At 41.0% G+C, this 21,500-nt stretch overlaps 1 protein-coding gene across 1 annotated transcript in view; it reads right to left on the minus strand.

The window, feature by feature from the left end:
• Positions 1-21,500, minus strand: part of LOC124712225 (SANT and BTB domain regulator of class switch recombination-like) — a 138,350-nt gene that overhangs the window by 36,531 nt on the left and 80,319 nt on the right. Inside the window, exon 8 of the mRNA XM_047242519.1 lies at positions 14,159-14,299. Coding sequence (XP_047098475.1) covers positions 14,159-14,299 — 141 coding nt within the window. The remainder of the gene's footprint in view (positions 1-14,158; positions 14,300-21,500) is intronic.

Genomic DNA, 21,500 nt, shown 5'->3' on the forward strand with positions numbered 1-21,500 from the left:
ATCGTTGGCCAGTTTGATGCTTCCACTGCCTACAAGTCTGTTGTTAGGCCCCTCACGTTTTATGTGGTGGATCATGCTGGCACTGAAAACCTGTTCGGTTATGGTGCTTTCCAGTTGTTCGGGTTCTCCATGGATGATGATGTGCACCTCATATATGAGGATATTCCGTATCAACAGCTGGATGGCTTGTGTTCTGAATTCTCGTCCGTGTTCTCTGCTGGCCTGGGTCGTGCCAAGGATTTTGAAGCCCACATTACTCTTAAACCTACAGCTCGCCCTAAGTTTTTCTGGGCTCGCCCTATTCCGATGGCGTTGCGTGCCCCTGTCAAAGCTGAGATAGACAGGTTAACAGCTTCGGGGATTCTCCTTCCTGTTACATCCAGCGAATGGGCATCACCCATCGTGGTGGTTTCTAAACCAAACGGGAGTCTGCGATTGTGTGGTGATTTTAAAGCCACTGTCAACGCTCAGAGCCTCATTGACACTTATCCTCTTCCCCGTCCTGAGGCGTTATTTACCAAGCTCGCTGGGGGCCAGTTCTTTTCCAAACTTGACTTATCGGAGGCGTACCATCAGTTGCCGTTGGATGCTTCTTCCAAGGAATTTCTCGTCATCAACACTCCTTGTGGGTTGTATCAGTACCAGCGGTTACCATTTGGCGTCGCTAGCGCGCCGGCCATTTTTCAGCGGTTTTTGGAACAGCTCACGGCTTCCGTTCCCAGCTGCATCAACTACCTCAATGACATTGTTGTCACGGGGGCCTCCACTGAGGAGCACCTTCGCAATTTGCGTTCACTGTTTCGGGTTCTGCATTCAGCTGGGTTGAATTGCAATCTGGCCAAGTCCCAGTTCTTCCAACCCTCCATTGTGTATCTTGGTTTCCACTTGTCCCCTGAGGGTATACGTCCTCTACGACAGCACGTTGCGGCCATTACCGCTCTACCCCGGCCGTCTACGGTCAAAGAACTTCAGGCGTTTCTAGGCAAGGTTGCTTATTATCACAAATTCATTCCATCTGCGGCGGCAGTGGCTCATCCTCTGCATCAGCTGTTATGCAAAAACGTTCCTTTCTGTTGGTCCGACGAGTGTGAGCAGGCTTTTGTCCACCTGAAGGCTCATTTGCAGTCGGCGCCTTGTCTTGCCACATTCCGTCCGGGTCAGCACTTGGTTCTGGCGACTGACGCGTCACAGTATGGCCTAGGGGCTGTTCTCGCCCATCGGTATGAGGATGGGTCGGAACGACCCATCGCCTACGCTTCCAAGACCCTCAACGATGTCCAACGGCGTTACTCTCAAATCGAAAAGGAGGCGCTCGCTATCATTTATGCTCTAAAAAAGTTCAGCGTTTTTTTGTATGGTTCTAAGTTTCACCTCATCACTGACCACAAGCCGCTGGTCTCTCTGTTCAGCCCCTCGGCGTCGCTTCCGGATAAGGCAGCTCACCGCCTGCAACGTTGGGCCTTATACTTGTCTCGTTTTCATTATGAGATTCACTATCGCCCCACGGCTCAGCATGCCAACGCTGACGAGTTGTCGCGTTTGCCGATGGGCCCCGACCCGGTTTTCAATCGAGATGAACTATTCTGTTTCCACATTGATGAGGAAGAACGTTGTGCGGTCGAGGGTTTTCCACTTACAGGTTCGCAGGTTGCGTCAGCTACTGCGTGGGACCCGGTCCTGCGTCAGGTGATCGGTTTTGTTTAACGGGGTTGGCCGGACAGGACCAAGGGCCGGGCATCGGACCCCCTTTGAAACTACCATGCCTTGCGCCTTCGTCTGTCTGTTCGTGAGGGTGTTGTTCTTCTGGCCATGGATGGAGCATCTCCACGGGTGGTGGTGCCAGCCTCTCTTCACAAAGCTGCTCTCAAACTATTGCATGAAGGCCATTGGGGGATTTCTCGGACTAAGTCCCTGGCCCGCAGGCACATTTATTGGCATGGTATTGATTCGAACATCGCCCACATGGTCGCTGCGTGTGGTCAGTGTGCTCAACAACTGGCTGCACCCCGTACAATGCCCTCTTCGTGGCCTGATCCGGCGCAGCCATGGGAACGAGTGCACGCTGACTTTGCCGGCCCCTTCCTCGGCACTTATTGGCTACTGTTGATTGACGCCTTCTCGAAGTTTCCGTTTGTTGTTTGATGTCCGTCGCCCACCACTGCGGCGACGACGCTGGCTTTGTACAAAATCTTTGCGCTAGAAGGTCTTCCATCCACGATTGTCACGGACAATGGCGCTCAGTTCTCTTCGCAGGGCTTCCGTGATTTTTGTACTGGCCAAGGGATTCATCATGTTACAGCGCCGCCCTTCCATCCGCAATCGAATGGGGAGGTCGAGCGCCTTGTCCGCACTTTCAAAAGCCAGATGAAAAAATTCCTTAGTGATTTTTCCACGGATGACGCTCTGCTGCAATTTCTGAGTTCTTATCGCTTCACGCCTCTGGGTGATCGCAGCCCAGCTGAACTCTTGCATGGCCACCAACCGCGCACTCTACTGCACCTGCTTCACCCTGTCAGGCCTTGTACTGTGTCCCCTAGTGCAGGAAAATACTCGGTGGGCGCCGACGTGTGGGCACGAGGGTATGGATCTCACCCTAAATGGATTCCAGGGGTGGTCCAGGCTCTTTGCGGCCGCCGGCTTTGTGAAATACGTACGGACGACACCATTACGACCAGATGCACCCGCGAGTGGTGGCCACGCCGGTGCCACCGCCCCTTCTTTTGCCTCCACCAGCCCGAGAAGCCAGTCCTGTCGCTGCTGCTGATCTTCCGTGCGTGTTGCTGCAGCCAACGTCGCTACTGCTTCCGAGTACGCCGGAACCAGCCCCAGTTGCGACGCAGCCTTCTCCGGGACCCATCTCACTGGAGCACACCCCCGGGTCCTCGACACCTATGGATGCTGCTCCGGAGTTTTCACCCATCATCTCGTCCAGGAGGCACGTTCCACGCGCAAGTTTCCGTCCTGGACACTTTCGACCATACTCTCGTGTTTCTCCGCGGGATCTTCTCGGTGCCTCCCAAGAGGCCATGGATGTCTCTGCACTGTCCGTGTCTCCAAGGAAGTGAGTGTTTTTTTTTCAAAGGGGGGAAAAGTGTTGTGACAGTGCCACGAGATTTAAAAGTCCCACTACGTCAGTACGCGAACACGGCGATAGAGGCGCTCCGCAGCTCGGCCGAGCGCGGGAGCGCCACCTGGCTATGAACGGCGCCGGCCGCATGTCACGGCACGGCAGTCGAATGACAGATACGGAGTTAGTAGCATGTAACCCGCTAGTGTTTCTACTTTTGTATATCCACGCAATTTATTAGTGATTAAAGGTTATAACATATGCTGGCTGACTAGTTTGAAGGATCTGTCAGGTTGACTTGTGATACAGTTACTGAGGCATCAGGAGTACAATGTCATAGTGGTGTACAAAAATTGAGGAAATGTAAGGAAGCAGACTGCCTTTCAAAGAAATCTTTAGCAGAACACAGCAGTGTGGATGAAATCTCAGTTATTGGTGTATTAAATATCATTGCTGTATTAAATGACCTCACTGCTGAACAGAGGGGAGATCAAGTATTGTTGAAAACCATAGAACCTTGAAGAATGAGGAACAAACCAAAGGAGAATTCCAATTAATAAGCAGAACACTGCATATGAGGAACTATGGTCTGATGGGGTGGATACGGTTGGTTGCTCCTCATTAGACCTCATCTACAGCTAGCAATCCTGAAGTTTTCCCATAACTCTCCAACATCTGATCACCTGAGATTCACGAAAACTCTAGCCAGAATACAACACAAGTATCCCCGACCAGGGTCCCTTCTCCGTCTCCACCATAAATCTTATGTTTCGATGGAAACTGCTCATTTCTGTCATGCAGATTAAAAACATATTGTCAGCATATCTGAAAAAGCAGGATGGGCAGAAGGTACCACTATTCAATGCTCATTCTTCAAAATTCTCCATGAAAAAATTAGCTATGGCTGGTGAACCCGTGGTGGTTGTGTTACTTATTTCATATAATTTCCACTGCACAAAAAATACTCAGTCTTTGGGATGCTCAGAATAATTTTAAGATTTCAGGAGAGAGATTGCACCCAATAGTCTTAATGTTTCTTCTATTGGTACTTTTGTAAACAGGGAGGCCCACATGAAGACTGATCATGATTTCACTTGGGCCTATCATAATCTTCTTGATTAGATACACAGGAATGTGAGAATCTTTATATGGTGCCCAGAGTGGCTGACTGTAAGTGCCAGTAATTTAGATAAATACTTTGCCACCTGATCTGAATGTGGGAGAGCAGATAGCACTCATCCCATGTGGAGTTACTGGTCCTCCATTGGGCACTTCCCCAAGTGGTGGATAGGGGAACATTATCCAGATATGGACGATACCAGGGAAATAAAATACCTGGGGCAGACCAAAACCAGCAGGTATGGGGGCTAATGGCTTGGAAGGTATGGGGGCCAATGGCTTGGAAGGAAGGCACAGGAACCTGGATCTGCAAAGGCTAAGGATGTTCCCCTGAAAATGGAACCAGCTACCTGGTGTACTGTAAGGTGCAACCCCTCAAATGGTTGGGTGGAAGATTAACAATCTTCCCCTGTAAAAATCACTTCTTGTGAATGCTAACAAAGGAATAAGCCAGACACATATTTTGATGCAAACAAAAGAAGGATAAGAGATATGTACATAGGAACAAAAAATGTGCAGAGCCTATACAAAGCTGGAGCCTTACAGCAGCTGCTAATTCAAGTAAATACCTATGGTATAAAACTATTGGCTCTCCAGGAAATTAGGTGGAAGGGAAGTGACATAATGGACTCAGGAAATTCCACTATCTTCTATAGTGGCAGGGGGACAAATACCTTTGGTACAGGTTTTGTGGTCAATAAAGGACTGACACATGCTGTAATGTGCTTTGAACCAATGAACGGATGTCCATATTAAGATTAAGGGGAAAATTTTTCAACATACAAGTTATTAATATTCATGCACCCACAGAGGAAGCAGATGAACAACAGAAGGAAATGTTTCATAGCACGATAGAGCAGTCAAATGATCAGGCTCCTAAACATGATGTTAAGATCCTAATATGAAACTTGAATGCAAAAATAGGAAAAGAAGAGGCTTATCAGCCAACTATAGGAAGACATAGCCTCCATGAAATATCAAATGACAATGGAGTTAGGGTCGTAGATTTTGCTATAAGTAAAAACATGACTATCAGCATAACATATTTTCCACACAAAAAGATACACAAGGAAACGGATGTCACCAGATCGACAAACTAGAAATCAGAGGCACAGACCAGACATAATGGGTTCTAGGAGCCAACACGGAGCTGACTGCAATTCAGACCATCATCTAGCGAGGATTAAGTACAGGCAAAGGATCTCATTATTGAGTAAATTGAAAGGCCACAAACAGAAGAGTTTTGACATTAGGAAAGTGAAGTTAGAAGAAATACGGAGAGCATATCTGACAAAAATAGAAGAGGGCATTAAGAACGATACCGACACATCAAATGAACATATAGAAATAATGTGGAAATAATGTAAGACTGCAATCCTTGAACCAGCTGGGGAGGTTTTGGAATACGTAAGGGCTCAAAGGAATGCAGATTGGTTTGATGAAGAATGTATGAGTAGAATTGAGGAATGTAACATAGCACAAATGGAATTATTTCAGAGAAGCACTAGAGCAAATCTGAATGAATATAATGAGAAGCACTGTGTAGCTAACAGGGTTGCAGAAAGAAGAAAAGAGCACTAGAAAGAAAAAAATTGGAAGAAATTGAACAGCCAGCAGAAGAGAAGCAAGTACGTGAAATGTACCAAAAGATTAAAAAAAGGAAAGGCTGGGTTTCAAGCCAGAACAAATATGTGTAGAAATAAATAAGGGGATTGGATAGGGGAGAGTAATCAAATACTTGACAGATGGGCAGAATACTTCCATGAGTTGCTGAATCCAGAAGTAGAAGGATTAGAACAAGAAGAAATGGTGGAAATAACTTCTTATGGACCAGAGGTCTTAACACCAGAACCCACACTGGAGGAAGTGACACAAGCCATTAAGACCTTAAAAAATAATAAGGCACCTGGAGAAGATCAAATCCAAGCAGAACTTCTCAAATATGGTGGGGAAGCATTGTGGAAAGCAATACATAAAGTAATACTTAGTATCTGGCAGGAGGAGAGCGTGCCAAAGGAGTGGAAAATGGCTATTATGTGCCCCGTACATAACAAAGGAGATAAATTAAACTGCCAGAATTACCTAGGAATATTCCTGCTAAATACTACATATAAAGTGTTTTCCAAGGTTCTAATTAGGAGGCTTACTCCCTATGTGGAAGAGAGAATTGGAGATCATCAGAGTGGCTCTAGAAGAAATAGGTCAACAACTGCCCAAATATTCACATTACGCATACTACTTGAAAAATGTTATGAACATCAAATAAACATACACCAGCTTTATACCAATTTTAAAAAAGCCTATGATGGTATCTCAAGAGTGGCATTGCGGAATGTGATGGAAGAGGCTGGAATACCTAAGAAGCTCATTAAACTTACTATGTTGGTCCTCAGTGAAACCAACTGTAAAGTAATAATACAGGGCGACATCTCCAGAGAAGTGGAAGTGAAGAAGGCTCTGTGACAGGTTGACAGTACCTCCTCACTGCTATTCAACCTCTGCCTAGAAAAAGTCATAAGTCAGATACAGTTAAATAGAGGAGGAACAATTTTTAACTGTTCACTGCAGTACATAGCCTACACAGATGATGTTGCATTACTCGCACTAAACACTGCTGTGCTGGCTGATGCCTATCAACAACTGGAAAGAGGTACAAGGGAACTTGGCCTGGTAGTCAATGTCAAGAATACTAAATATATGGCAATAACCAACCAGTGAAACCTACCAAATCCACAGGATAGCAAAAGGAGTTTGAAAGGGTGAGAGACTTCAAGTACCTCGGATCAAGTATAACAGAGACAAATGACATCAGCAGCAAGGTGAAAGCTAGAACAGCAACAGGCAATAGATGCTACTTTGCCACACTATCCATACTTAGGAGCTCACTTCTATCATGAATATCAAAAATCCTCAGTTTCAAAACAATTATAAGACCAGTTGCTATGTTTGGTGCTGAGATGTGGACCATGGCTGCAAATGAGGAAAGGATCCTTAGCATTTACGAATGCAAAATTAGAACAACTTTTTGAAGAACCTGACATTGTCACAACCGTTAAAATAAGAACACTGCAATGGGCAGGACATATGGTAAGGTTGGTGGAAGATAGAACATGTAAGAAGATTTTTGATAGCTGGAGGCAGATGATGCAGATGGAAGGGACATTCCAGAAAGAAATGGAATTGAAGAAGACATGAAAAAGCTAGGTTCAAGGATGGAGATGGAAAGCCTTGGACCAGATAGAATGGCAGGATATTGTGATGAAGACCAAGGCCCGTCAAGGGCTGTGGAGCTGAGGAGTAAGTAAGTAAGATAGGATTCACAATTGGTCTAAGTGATAATCCATCTTTGGATATTTTAGGCAGACCATGCAACCTGGATAAAATAGTTGCTCTCAGCCTCAAACCCTTCACAGGTTCATTAGAGAGGCAATATGTGTGTAATAGCTCCCTTGTCTGCCTGCTTACTGCTGAAGCTCACATCTCATTTAAGAATCTGGTGAGTCCAATGACTGATCACAGCCTATTAAATAAACACAAGATTATGTTTGAACATATGAGAATTGTGGCCTCTGCTTTGAACTTTGAACTGTTGGGAGAAGCAGTGGAAATTAAACTCCATAATAACAACTTCAATAGAGACACAAATTATGCACTTAGTGATGCATGGAGGTGTGCACTTGATAAATAAATAGCACACAGGAAGATTTCTCATAGTCTACCACCCAGTGTGAGTGATGGCACTGCAAACAGTGCTGGATAGGGTACACAAACATAATCTATGGACGTAGAGGGTGCCACCTTAATAGGTGCCATCTCCATGATGTCATCAAGATGTAATCCAGCCAATCACATGGAGTCCTTTAGATATAAGTGGAAGCCTCACCAGTTTCATGGCAGTCAGACATAGCCCCTGATGGTGACGGTCACTAAAAGCTTAGGATTTTATCCAAATTTTATGCAGCAATCTTACCAAGAACTTTTTATCTGCTGATAAGTAAAGACTAGGGGATGTGGATATAACTGGAGAGTATTAGCTTTCAATTTTAGCATTTTCAAAAAGTTCAGGAGACAATAAAAAACTTTGAGTTTTGCTGATGACATTGTGCAGCTCATGTGAAAGAGAAATGTGGAAGGGGAAATGGGTAGATCAAAAGCTAATGAGGAAGCACTGAATCAAATTCAGGAAAAAAAAATTGTGACGCAATTTGACTACAAGAAGGGATCAATTGATAGGCCACATCCTGAGGCATGAAGGAATCATGAGTTGACAATGTAGGGGTAATAATATAATGGGAGACCACAGGATGAATGCAGTAAGCAGTTTCTAATGCAGAAGTTATTTAGAGATGAAGGGACTTGCACTGTATAGAATAGCATGGACAGCTACAGCAAACCAATCTTCAGAATGAAGACTGCCACAACAACATATATACTGTAAGGGAATCATTCAGAAAGTAAAAAATAGATTGGACAAAAAAGCATCACAACCAGTACCACAGGAATATTGTTCAACACCACATAGATTATGTTGCTATGAGTCACATGGCAAGGGAATGCAGATGACTTAATACACAGTACACTAACTGCAACAATATTGAAAATCCTATTTTATTTACAGTTATAAATGTTTATACAATTCTTCCGTAATTCACACAGTAATAATTCAGCATATACATGTCACTATATCACTGAATAAAATAATTTTATTCTTATAATTACAAAAATAAAACTTGACAATAGTAAGTTAACAAAGAAATGTCAAAAAGAACAAACAGAAAATGGTAAAATTAGGATAGTAGACAAAAGAACAATATACACATATTTAATTATTATCAAAAGCTGATGCTGCCCACACTGCCATGCGGTGCTACATCTACATCTATACTCCACAAGCCAGCTTACAGTTTGTGCTAGAGGGTACTTTGTGCTCCACTGTCACTTCCTTGTTTTCCTGTTCCAGTTATGGAGTGGACCTATGTGCAGGTATCTATAACACACCCTTCAGCCTGCTGTGGTGTAAACTGCTTTAGTGCCTGGTACTTTCTGAGGGCTAATTTGCTAAGGAGGGTGACACTGGGGTTGAGTGACCAGTCCAACTGCTGGGCTGGTTTGAAGTCACTGATGTGGAGCCCCAGGTTTCCTGTCATTGTGCAGGGGTGTCTGGTGTGAGCAAATGAGTAACAGTGGGCACTCTATAGCAGTCCTTAGCATCACATGCAAGTCTATTTTAAGGTCCTTCTGGATGAAATCTTTCTGGTTTCTATAGTGGGATGCTGGTGAAGGGCATAGTTTAGAGATTTGGAACTTGAATTTTTGCAGCAAAAATAGCAGTTATGGTTCAACTGGCGACTATTGTGCTGAAAAAACTCTGATAGCAGAAGTAATATCTCTCCATGGAGGATGAGGAGCTTATTGTCTAAAATCCCATTGACAACAGCATCATTAGAGACAGAACAGAAGCTCAGATTAGGGAAGTATGGGGAAAGAAAACTGCCATGCCCTTTCAAACGAACCATCCTGGCATTTGTCTGAAGTGACATAGAGAAATTGCAGAAAACTTAAATCAGGATGGCTGGATGCAGGTTTGAACCAATGCGAGTCCAGTGTGCTAAGCACTGCATCACCTTGCTCGGTGTCTCCCAATACCCGTTCCCATTATTCATGCTCAGTGTTGGTTTGAAAGCAGTGCAGGGGCCCAGTAAGACCCAGTAAGACCAGCAAGATTGGCTCAAATTTCCACTCTCGATCCATAGTGATGTGAGCTAGACAGCTGAAACGGGAAATTCAAGTTGTCAAAAATATTATTAGTGTTGTTTCCACTAAAATGCCACTGATTGGCATTGCCTTCACCTGGGAGTATCTGTCAATAGCTATAAATATATGTTGATACCCTTTCGATGGTGGAAGCAGGCCCACAATATCTATGTTTATGTACGAGAAATGGCCTGTTGCTTCTGGAAATTCTCACACTGGCTCTGTACATGTCTGCCAGCTTTGCACTGTTGACATGCTATGCATGTTCTTGACCACTGGCGACACTCTTTTTTAATGTGATGTCACATGTTTTCTCTGTCATTTGGTTAATGGTGGCTTTTTTGCTGGGATGGGTAAGGCTTTGAACACTGTCAAATACTGCTTCATGTAGCACTACAGGTACAAATGGTCTAGGAGAGAGCTGAGATATATTATACCAAATAATGTCTTTGGTACCTGCTAATTGCATTTGAGTTGGATGGCAGTTGAATTGCTTTGTAAAGCTTCTGTGCTGTTTGTCTGTGGCTTGCACTGCACAGAACTGATTGTAGTTAATTGTACAAGCGATAGCACCAATCTTGAGAACAAATCAGCAATTACATATTCCGTCCATCTTGTATATCTTGCATCTGTCATAAATTTACCAATGAACAAATACTGGCAAAACTGTCATGGAGAACAAAGCTCCTTCAGTCTCTTAAAAGTGAATGTAATTGGGTTATGGTCTGTATAGACTACAATGGTCTGGTTTCAGCATAAGGATGGAGAAAAAATCTAAAACACTTCTCAGCATATTGATGGGGAGCCACACCAACAGCATTCTGGCTAGCATCTACCACCGCAGCTAATGGTACACTATGTACAGGGGACACAAGAGAACTGTTTTTCTGGCTTTTACCTTTTCAAAGGTGTGATGCACCTCTGGCATCCATGGTAGTGGACATCATCCCATGGTGTTGTTACTTGCCAGTGCTGCTGTCAACTGTGCCTATGTCTCCACTGCTCCCAGCAGGAGTTTGTGGTAGAAGTTAATTATTCACAGGAATCTTCTTAACTGCTGAAAATCTGTTGGATGTGGGATGTTTTTAAGGACCTTTACCTTATTTTCTGGTGGACAAATACTGATTACAGAAACTGTATGGCCAAGGAATGTTACTTGGTTTTGTAACTGAACACATTTTGTTTCATTTACTATCAAACTGTATTTTCGTATCATGTCAGACATTGCATTAAGGTGTTTCTCATGTAATGCTGCTGTACGAAAACTACCAAAGTATCATCTAGATACACAAAACAAAAATAAATTTCCCATAGCACCTCATCTACAAAATGCTGCTATGACTGGGCAGAATTTTTTTACACCAAAAGAGTCATTATCACAGAAGTCTTGAGAACGTCTTCTTCTGCCACAAGAAATTGGTTATAAGCACTTTTACAGTGAGTCACACTAACAAATCGTAGCACTGGCTAATACAGTCATGAAGACCCTTACATTAGGGCCTGGATGGCAGTCAGAGACATCTTGTCTTCTTCTTCTTCTTCTTCTTCTTCTTCTTCTTTAGATATACTGGTGCTACACATGTCAGATGTTTGTATGATACATGTTTGTAACATTTCCTCAAATTCTGCTTCTGCCATGAAAAAAGTATTGGGTGCCAATCTCAGTGGCCATTGAGGGACCGGTTAGCCGTGTGTTGTCTTAATATGGCACACTGTGCTGTGCAATACTTAATCTAAGTGGCTGATAACTTCCTGTCTGCCCTCTGGTATAACAAAATTACAGAATGAAATGATGATATCCATACAACTTTTGCCCTCATTACCTGTGACCATCTCACAACCCATCTTGACTTATACCATATGGAGATTTATTCAAGTCCTCAGTGTTGAATTAAATCTGCATCCAATGCTGGCTCAATAATATTTGCTAGTATGAACCTCCATTTGGACTTCTGACTGAAACCCAGATCAACTGTTGCTTCACATTCGCCGTGTGTTGTTGCAGTAAAGTGGTAAGGTGAGCCCATTGGTGCACTTTCATTCTGTCTATATATTTGCATATTTACATCTCAACCTAAGCCGATAATGTAGCAATGGTTTGCTTGCACAATAACGTAAACAAAAATGGTTGATTCAGTGCATGTGTGACCACGGTCGATTTATCACTGATAATTGCAGCAATTTTGAGTGCTGTGTCTTGGTTAGTTTTGGTTATGTCATTGCCAGTGCTTTCAGAAAAAAAAAATGGCTCCTTTGTTTATGAGCTGGCACTTTTGTGAAACAGTGTGACTTTTAATACCTACTGAAAGCCATGTATGTTGTTTGTGAATGCACATGGAGATGTGCAGATTGCGACCTGACCACTAAAATGCCTGTGGTAACAGCACATTGGGTAATTTTGTTTCCCTTGTGCCATATGGCCATCAGTTCTGAGTTCTGTTCTGCTGGTGGAATGAGTGACTATCTTTTTTAATTTGACTGGTGCAGGTCCACTTGTTTACTGTCAGTGTTCATTTGACATTTCAGATTTTGGAGCTGTTCATTGATGTTTGTTTGCTGTTCACGTCGTACAGCAGCGGTCTTACCCAAGCTGACATTGTTAATTGCTTGAGTCACCGCCAGTGTGTTTGCCTGTTCCATCATAGCTTGAACATTGTTTGCTACTGATACTTTTCTGACATACTGCCACAGCTATTTTGAGTTAGCGAAAAATGATGCAGCATTGCATCCGACATTGCTTCTTCCTTGATGATCTTTCTTAAGTGATGCCATATTTCTGACAGTGTTGTATCACTGACATGTTTGAACAGGAATACTTGTTGCATGTGTTGGTTTACTGATTTACACATTTGGCTGAAAAAGGTGTCCCTCAAGTGGAGATATTACTGTTGCAAGGGTGGTTTAAGTATAATGTCTGAAACCACTGTGACTGCTTGGGCATCTAAGACGTTAACTGCCACAATATCACTAATAACATCTTTTGCATAAATGGCATGTCTAACAATGCAAACCACAGTTCTGTTTCCTCTGGTAAGAATTTCAGAATTTGTACTTCTACTCACAGTATGGGAACTACACTGGCTTTGGTGGGCAAATTGTTTATCATATTTGTAGTCTGTCTTGTCGTTTGTGGGAATAACTTAATATAGAATGAAATTTTTTACTCTACAGCGGAGTGTGCGCTGATATGAAACTTCCTGGCAGATTAAAACTGTGTGGTGGACCGAGACTCGAACTCGGGACCTTTGCCCTTCACGGGCAAGTGCTCTACCAACTGAGCTACCCAAGCACAACTCACGTCCCGTCCTCACAGCTTTAATTCCGCCAGTACCCCGTCTCCAACCTTCCAAACTTTACAGAAGCTCTCCTGCGAACCTTGCAGAACTAGCACTCCTGAAAGAAAGGATATTGCGGAGATATGGCTTAGCCACAGCCTGGGGGATGTTTCCAGAGCACTTGTCCACGAAAGGCAAAGGTCCCGAGTTCAAGTCTTGGTCCGGCACACAGTTTTAATCTGCCAGGAAGTTTCAACTTAATATAATTGAGTGTTTCAGTTTGAGTTTGGAGATCACTAATTTCCTTTTGCAGATCTTCTTGCAGAACTGTCTTTCCATTTGAACCCATTTGAAGACATGATGCGAATTCGCTGTTTGACTTTGTACATTACCTGGGGTTTCTTTGTTACTTTGTATTCCGTGGGTTACCAACTTATGGTATTCTTCCATACTACATGCAGTAATTATTTAGTAAGACACATGTAACTGAATATGCTTGTTTTATTCTTACTATTACAAAAAAGAAAAGAAGAAGATTTACATATTTAATCATTATCCAAAGTTATTGCTCCCCACATGTTCTATCCGTTCTAAGTTAATTGAGATTAATAGTTAATGCATGAGTATCAGTGGTAGTTAAAATAAACCAAGCACATGTTAAGAATTGGTGCATAATGTTCCATTGAGAGGTAACAAATATTCAAAAGAACAGTGTTATAGTTTATCTGTTTTTGCTGCCAAATTGAAAACTGCTTATCTGTATAATGAATTTGTGGAAAAGTAACTCTGATTGCTTTGTAGATCTCAAAGCAGTTTTAATGAAGTCTCATTAAAAAAATGAAATGTTTGTTTACTTTTGTTCACCTCACACATCTGATTGTAAAGTGACATACTGATGTATTCTTCAATTTATTTATTTATTCAAGAAAAATAATTGCCCTACCTGTTTCTTTCTTTTCCAGCTGCTGAGGGTCCCATATCTTGGACAGCAGTCCCTGTCTGGTTTGTTTAGGAGCCAGCTCAAGACCCTCCCACCAATGAGCTTCTCGATTGGCACTGCGTCCAGTCTCAAGGCAGTCTGGAACTGCCATCCTCTACACAGGTGTTGTTCAGTACTAGAAATATGTATTTTAACATCACAAAAATACCAGAACAGTTCTTACTCGTCCAGAGTGCTACTGAAATATTTGTATTGTGGGTTGATAAAATGTTTGTTTAAGTTGCAACACAAACTAATGGACTCAGTTCCTTTCATACTCATTTAAAATATATAAAAAGATGCCTGTAGCAGTTTCTTCGCGGGAAAAACCTACCACTTCTTCAAATCGCTGATTAGTAATTTCACTCTAAGATCTACAAAAAAGAACAATTTTGTGTAGCTATGCCTTTAGAAATAGTATTTAGGAGCACCTTCAAATTGTATGAAGTACGAAACATGCTCGCAGAATACAACTTAAAAATGTAGACAAAAGAAAACTTTAAAAATAGAGAACAAGATAGCTGTTTCAGTTCAGTTTCATATAAATACATCTACAGCACTGTATACTTTTTTCCCAGAAATGTATACATATATTAGTCAGATAAAAATTATAATTCGGAATTATTCTCAAACACAAAAATCTCTTAATAAGAAAAGTTTGACATATATTTATCTTAAATTATATAATGCTTTCATGTGTGCATTTGCATGCGAACAGAAGGTTCACTAATATCTGCTGTTCACACCTATTATATCTTATAGCAACAGTACCACAATATAAAGCACAAAATTAATTTTCATGTAGATTTTACCTCTTTACCTGGTGCTGAGATTTGAATTCTGTATTTAGGTTTGAATGTCTTTAATTCGCTAAAAGAAATGAGAATCACTGCAAATACAAAATAAAATTAAAAACATCTCTTATTAGCCACTTCTTCTGAAAAATATCTGATCCACTTAGATTCAAAGTCTGAAAATACTTGATATCAAAATTACAAGAAATGATGTTAATCGTAAATATGCTTCTAGTCTTACAACACATAGGTGACTTATTTGGTACATACATGAGGAAGTAGCATCCTGATTCATAGTAGAGCCATTGTACTATGTTAATTCAGCATAGCACTTTACTGTTATATGAACAAATCACACAGAATTAATTATGAGGGGTGCATATCTCTGTTTATGTAGACCTTAGCAGTTCTATATCAGTGAAGATTCATCTTCATGGTGGGATTTACAGTAGTGATGAATAAATAAATGAACAAACCATGTAGAAATGTTTTCTCCTGTTTCATAATTTTAATAAATACATCCGGTTTGCTTCGTAGCTAGAAGTACATTGTTTTTAGTGTATGGTCCCAAACATGTTACCCTGCCTTGCATTATTATTGGTGAGAACAGTTGTATTCTTATTTTGCAGTGACCTATGCAGTTAGTAACACATCTCTTGACACCACAACCTGTGCAAAGTAGGAACACATTAATATTGCACTGTTTAGTTTAGTTTATCTTGTATCCAACTGTGATTTGGATTCTCTGCTGAGCAACAGTAACACCGTTAAGTCTGAGATATTGAGGTTAGTAAGAACAACAGTAACACTGTTGAGTCTGAGATATTGAGGTTAGTAAGTAATGACAGCCCTTCATGGCTCCCCAGACAGCACAAGCAGGGAGTACAATGCACTTATACTCTGATAGAGTTCTGCACTTAAATATGTGCTCACAGTCATATACAGCCATTTGCCTGTTATCTCTTGAAGCCTTTGGACAGCATCATTACACTTCTTACATGCTTTTCGCTCTTCAGTATTAATTCTGGGCTGATTTTGTACACTTACAATATCATTGCTGTGATTTGACTCTTTTTCTAGTCAGCCATTCATTACATGAACTTACGAGGAAACATTGCCAACTCGACCTCATATTTTAAGGACAAAATAGCAAATTTGCAAGATATCAGCCCCAGCAGTTGATCTCGCATGAAAATTTGGGCCATACTTTTGAAAGTACCCAGTTATGACCTTCTGAAAATAAGGATTTTAAACTCTGCATGCACCAGCTGCTTGTCACTCATTTGTCCCCATTGGAGCTGCCTAAGGCACGAATGTGAAATACTGTATAGCAGAGTGAGTCAGATGTTCATGTTCATAAGGTTGATGAACAAACACGCAATAATGCTTTGTTCATGGTGTCAAAGTAAATGGTTTGTATTGTGTAGTTGTTGCCAGAGACCTCTTTGCTTTGAACACTTTTATGTTTCAATTCACAAATGCAGTGCAAATTAGTGAAATTAATTAGTTTGTCATTAAAGAAGTAGCATAGCACTGTTTAATTGTTAACATTACTGTTGTGTGTTATTTTCTTTGGTTGGAACAGCTGGCAATGTTAAACTGAAGTAAATCTGCAGGAGTTTCACTATTTTTCAGTGTGATTGGAATGACTAAATAGTAAATTGAAAATCATTAACTCCATCTCATAATAATTCTTCAGTTGCTTTGATTTATTCATTTTGACTTTCAGGCATAATCGAACACATACATGTGTCAGACTGACATTAGGTACTCTTTTAATGTAAAACAATGAGTTCTTGAACAAAATTTCAAAACAATCAGCAGAAATGATGCCCTTCCACCTCCTCGACCCTTGCCATCAACATCCCGCAAATAGGAGGGCTCCGATTGTCACTCTACTGTGCAGCTCATTAGAATTAGGCATTAGGTGGCTGCAGCAGAGTGGAGCGGATCAACTGGAGCACTTGACATTCAAAAGCTGTACATTCAGAAGGTCATATTGCGTACTATCACAACTATGGTCCAAACTTTCACACAGGGTCAATTTCTGGGACTGATACCTTCCAAGTGAGCTTTCTTTTCTTTAAAATATGCTGTTTGTTCCACTGATCACCATGTCACTACACGTCAAGCAATACAGAACCTTTGCTACCAATGCCAACAGGCTAGTAAACTGATGATAAGGCTTACTGATACTAAAGTTTAGTTATTTGCATGTTCCATGGAGCATAATTGCATTTTCTCACTATGATGTGAAATGAATCAGTTTTACAATTACAGTAAATTTTCTCAGTGAAAAATATGGCAACTTACAGAATATTTACATGATGATTGCATTTTGCATACAGTGATTTATAGTTAACCATTTCCATCCCTCTCTCCCTCTACTAAGTTTCACAGGAGAGCCAATGTGAAGTTTAAAATGTAGGAGATGAGGTACTGGCAAATGTAAAGCTGTGAGGACAGTTCATGAGTCATGCTTGGGTAGCTCAGTTCATTGAGCACTTCCCCGCAAAAGGGAAAGGTCCCGATTTCAAGTCTCAGTCTGCCATACAGTTTTAATCTGCCAAAAAATTTCAATGTCATACTGTATCAAGTGCTTCTGTGTATCAAGAAATGTTGAACCTGTTTGAATGCAAGAATCATTTGCCCATATCTGCCATTCCGAATTCTTCAAAATAAATCTGCATGTGACCTCAATATCCAAAGCTTTGTCTGTAAATGAAAGGCAACCACTATATACTCTAATAAACAATGTAAAAATGTTAGCCTATGTAACTGAATATATTGCACATAAGTGTAGAACAGGACTTTCAGATTTTACTTGAGATAATATTAACTCCTAGAAATGTTTGCTTTTGAAGAAGTTAATTACATTCTTAAGAGTGTGGAGTAATCGTGATTTGACTGTATGTATTCTGTTGCATTCTCCCTTGAATCATTCATACCAATTTTATGAACAACTTCCTGGAAGTGATAATGAAATACAATGGCTTTCTGATGCCTATCATTTATTATTTTGTTGGTTACTTTAACAATAAAGTCCTCATATCCTTAACTGGTTTCTCTCTTCACTATTGCCTGGACAGATTTAATTTTAGTACATGAATTATTATTTCAGACATTATATAGAGGTTTTTAAATCACTTTGCTCAAGATAGCACAGTGTTTCTTGTAGCTTGAAACCAGTGCTGCTTCTCTGTTTATCCTAACCAATTCACACAATTTCCTTTTCCTTGATCACGGCATTTTGATTTCTTGTGACATCCAAAGTTTCTTTTATTTCTTATTAGTGCCCTACTTCATAGTTTTCTTGGGAAAACAGCTGTTAAAAATTGCTAGAAATCCATCTGCAAATACTTTACATTCAGATTGGGCATCTGTCACATTATACACAACCCTCCAGTGCTTCCTGTAAGGTTGCCTTGAACTTTTCTCTTGTTTGTTCATTACTCTGTGTTTCATGATACCACTTCATTGTAGACAGGTATGTTATTATTGTCTATTGCTTGCTGTGCATCATTTATATCACTGTGAAAGTGCTCTCCTGTAAATAATACTGTCTGCTAGTGTGTTGCTTTCATGTGCACTTCAGGTGGGAAAATTTTAACAAAATTTAGATTAGCGATGGTAAGTAAATTTCCAGATCATTTCTTTTATCTGAATACTTCATGAACATTCGCCTACAATATCATTTGCTTTCTTTTATCTGCTACATGATGCAGAAATGGTTTGGTTTTTCAAAATAATAATTGAAAATTTTCCAGTGAGTATCTATGTGCTGCAGTAATTATAAGTAACTTCTTCTAGTAGCAGCAATCTGTGTAGGAAGATCAATAAATAAAAACTGTAGTAATATATGGTAGCCATCAGTCTCAGCTCATTATACACCCACAGGGAAGTCATATTATGTACTCCATGCATGGACCAAACAGTCAAACTGAAGATTGAAATCGGAGCCCCCCAAGACATAGGCTGATTCAGAAATGAAATCCCAGAGGAACAAGAGGTAAATTTATTTTATAGGTGCCTCACAGAAAGACGTGAGGATACAGGATTTGTTACAGCATCCAGCTTAGACACTGAGTAATTGGTTTTACATTCATAAGCTGAAGACAATCATTGCTGGACATTAAAAGGGAGATTTTTAATTTTAGTTTACTTTATGCTTATGTTCCAGCAGAGAAATTAGTGGAGGAAGGCAAACAGCTATTCATTTAAATTTTCTGAAAAACATACAACAACTGTTGAAATGATGATATCAAGATAAAAACAGGGGATTTTTAACATCCAAGTATGGAAAGAACAAATATTCAGGCCAATTATTGGGCTGTATGGTAAGTAAATAGCTAGTAATGACAGCAAAATTAGATTAACCCTATTTGTAACATCTGGAAAATTGTTTATTGTATTCACTCTGTTCCCATGCAGATCATCCACACAAAACATCTCAAAAGCGGCAATGCAAATGGATCAGAGAAAATTAATCAAGCACAGTGGTGGTAAGTTGGAACAGCTCATTGTGAACACAGTTAGTTTAATCTCGGAATGTCATGACATTGGAAGGAAGGAATTGTATGTACTTCTACATGAAAGGACATCAAATAGAGTACGCAAATTATAATATAACACTCCTAAAGTTGAGTTCTTAGCTGTTTTTGAATCTCTGATGTATCTGTTGCCTCCTGTTGTTCAGAGAGAGGTAGGCTGAGATCAATGAAAATTTATTATGGGGGAGTCTACAGTAGAGCAGATTTTCATTCTGAAACAAATCTTAGAAAGAAAGCACCTAAGCAACATCCTTAGCTTTTGTTGTTCTGTCGTCCTCAGTTTCATGTGATAAAAAGTATCTGACCACCCGTAAAAACATATGTTTTTCATATTAGATGCATTGTGCGGCCACCTACTGTCAGGTACTCCATATCAGCGACCACAATATTCATTAGACTTCATGAGAGAGCAGAATGGGCCACTCCACAGAACTCACGGACTTCGAACGTGGTCAGGTAACTAGGTGTCACTTGTGTCATATGTCTGTATGTGAGATTTCCACATTCCTAAACACCCCTAGGTCCATTTTTTCTGATGCGTTAGTGAAGTGGAAATGAGAACGGACATGTACAGCACAAAAGCATACAGGCCAACCTCGTCTGTTGACTGACAGAGACTGTCGACAGTTGAAGAGGGTCATAACGTGTAATAGGCAGACATCTATCCAGACCATCACAAAAAAATTCCAAACTGCATCACGACCCACTGCAAGTGCTATGACAGTTAGGCAGGAGGTGAGAAAACTTGGATTTCATGGTCAAGCAGCTGCTCATAAGCCACACATCATGCCGGTAAATGCCAAATGACGCCTTGCTTGGTGTAAGGAGCGTAAACATTGGATGATTGAACAGGGGAAAAACGTTGTGTGGAGTGACGAATCACGGAACACAATGTGATGATTCGATGGCAGGGTGTGGGTATGGCAAATGCCCAGCGAATGTCACCTGGCAGTGTGTGTTGCCAACAGTAAAATTAGGAGGCAGTGATGTTATGGTGTGGTCGTGATTTTCGTGGAGGGGCTTGCACCTCTTGTTTTGAATGGCACTATCACATCACAGGCCCACATCGATGTTTTTAGCACCTTCTTGTTTCCCACTGTTGAAGAACAATTCAGGGATGGCGACTGCATCTTTCAACACAATCAAGCACCTGTTCATAATGCATTGCCTGTGCCAGAGTGGTTACATGACAATAATATCCCTGTAATGGACTGGCCTCCACAGAGCTCTGACTTGAATCCCACAGAATACCTTTGGGAAGTTTTGGAATGCCGACTTCGTGCCAGGCCTCACTGATTGACATTAATACCTCTCCTCCATGCAGAAATCTGTGAAGAATGGGCTGCCATTCCCCAAGAAACCTTCTTCCAGCACCTGATAGAATGTATGCCTGCAAGAGTGGAAGCTGTCGTCAAGGCTAAGGGTGGGCCAACACCATAATGAATTCCAGCAACACCTATGGAGGGTGCCATGAACTTGTAAGTCATTTTTAGCCAGGTGTCCAGATACTTTTGCTCACATAGTTTATTATGTTGATAATTATCACTTTGGATTTGTCTAATTACAACTAAACAAAATGGAAGTAAATGAGTTTTCATTTCCTAGTGTTGTGCAAATGAAATTTTGAGTGGCTTCAACAGTAAAACCAGAAGAAGAATACGTTTGAAACAGGATTTATGAAATTTGCCACTGATGTTGCCTTTCAAATGATAAATGTAAAATGTTATGACATGAAAAACATTTTATTCAGTTGTAACTAGGTAGATCTGAAGTTATGATAATTATCAACATAAAATTACATTAGATTTGTTGCACAACATCTACTCACTGATTTTAAAACTACATATTATAGTGTGAACAGAAAGAATAATCTGCCCTAAGAGAAATGGTAACTCATGAGACTCTGGTGTGACTTGTTGAGAAAGACAACAACCAATGTGAGAAGCAGAATACTGGCTCAAG

Source organism: Schistocerca piceifrons, chromosome 8 (assembly GCF_021461385.2).
Source record: "Schistocerca piceifrons isolate TAMUIC-IGC-003096 chromosome 8, iqSchPice1.1, whole genome shotgun sequence".
NCBI classification, from domain to species: Eukaryota; Metazoa; Arthropoda; class Insecta; order Orthoptera; family Acrididae; genus Schistocerca; species Schistocerca piceifrons.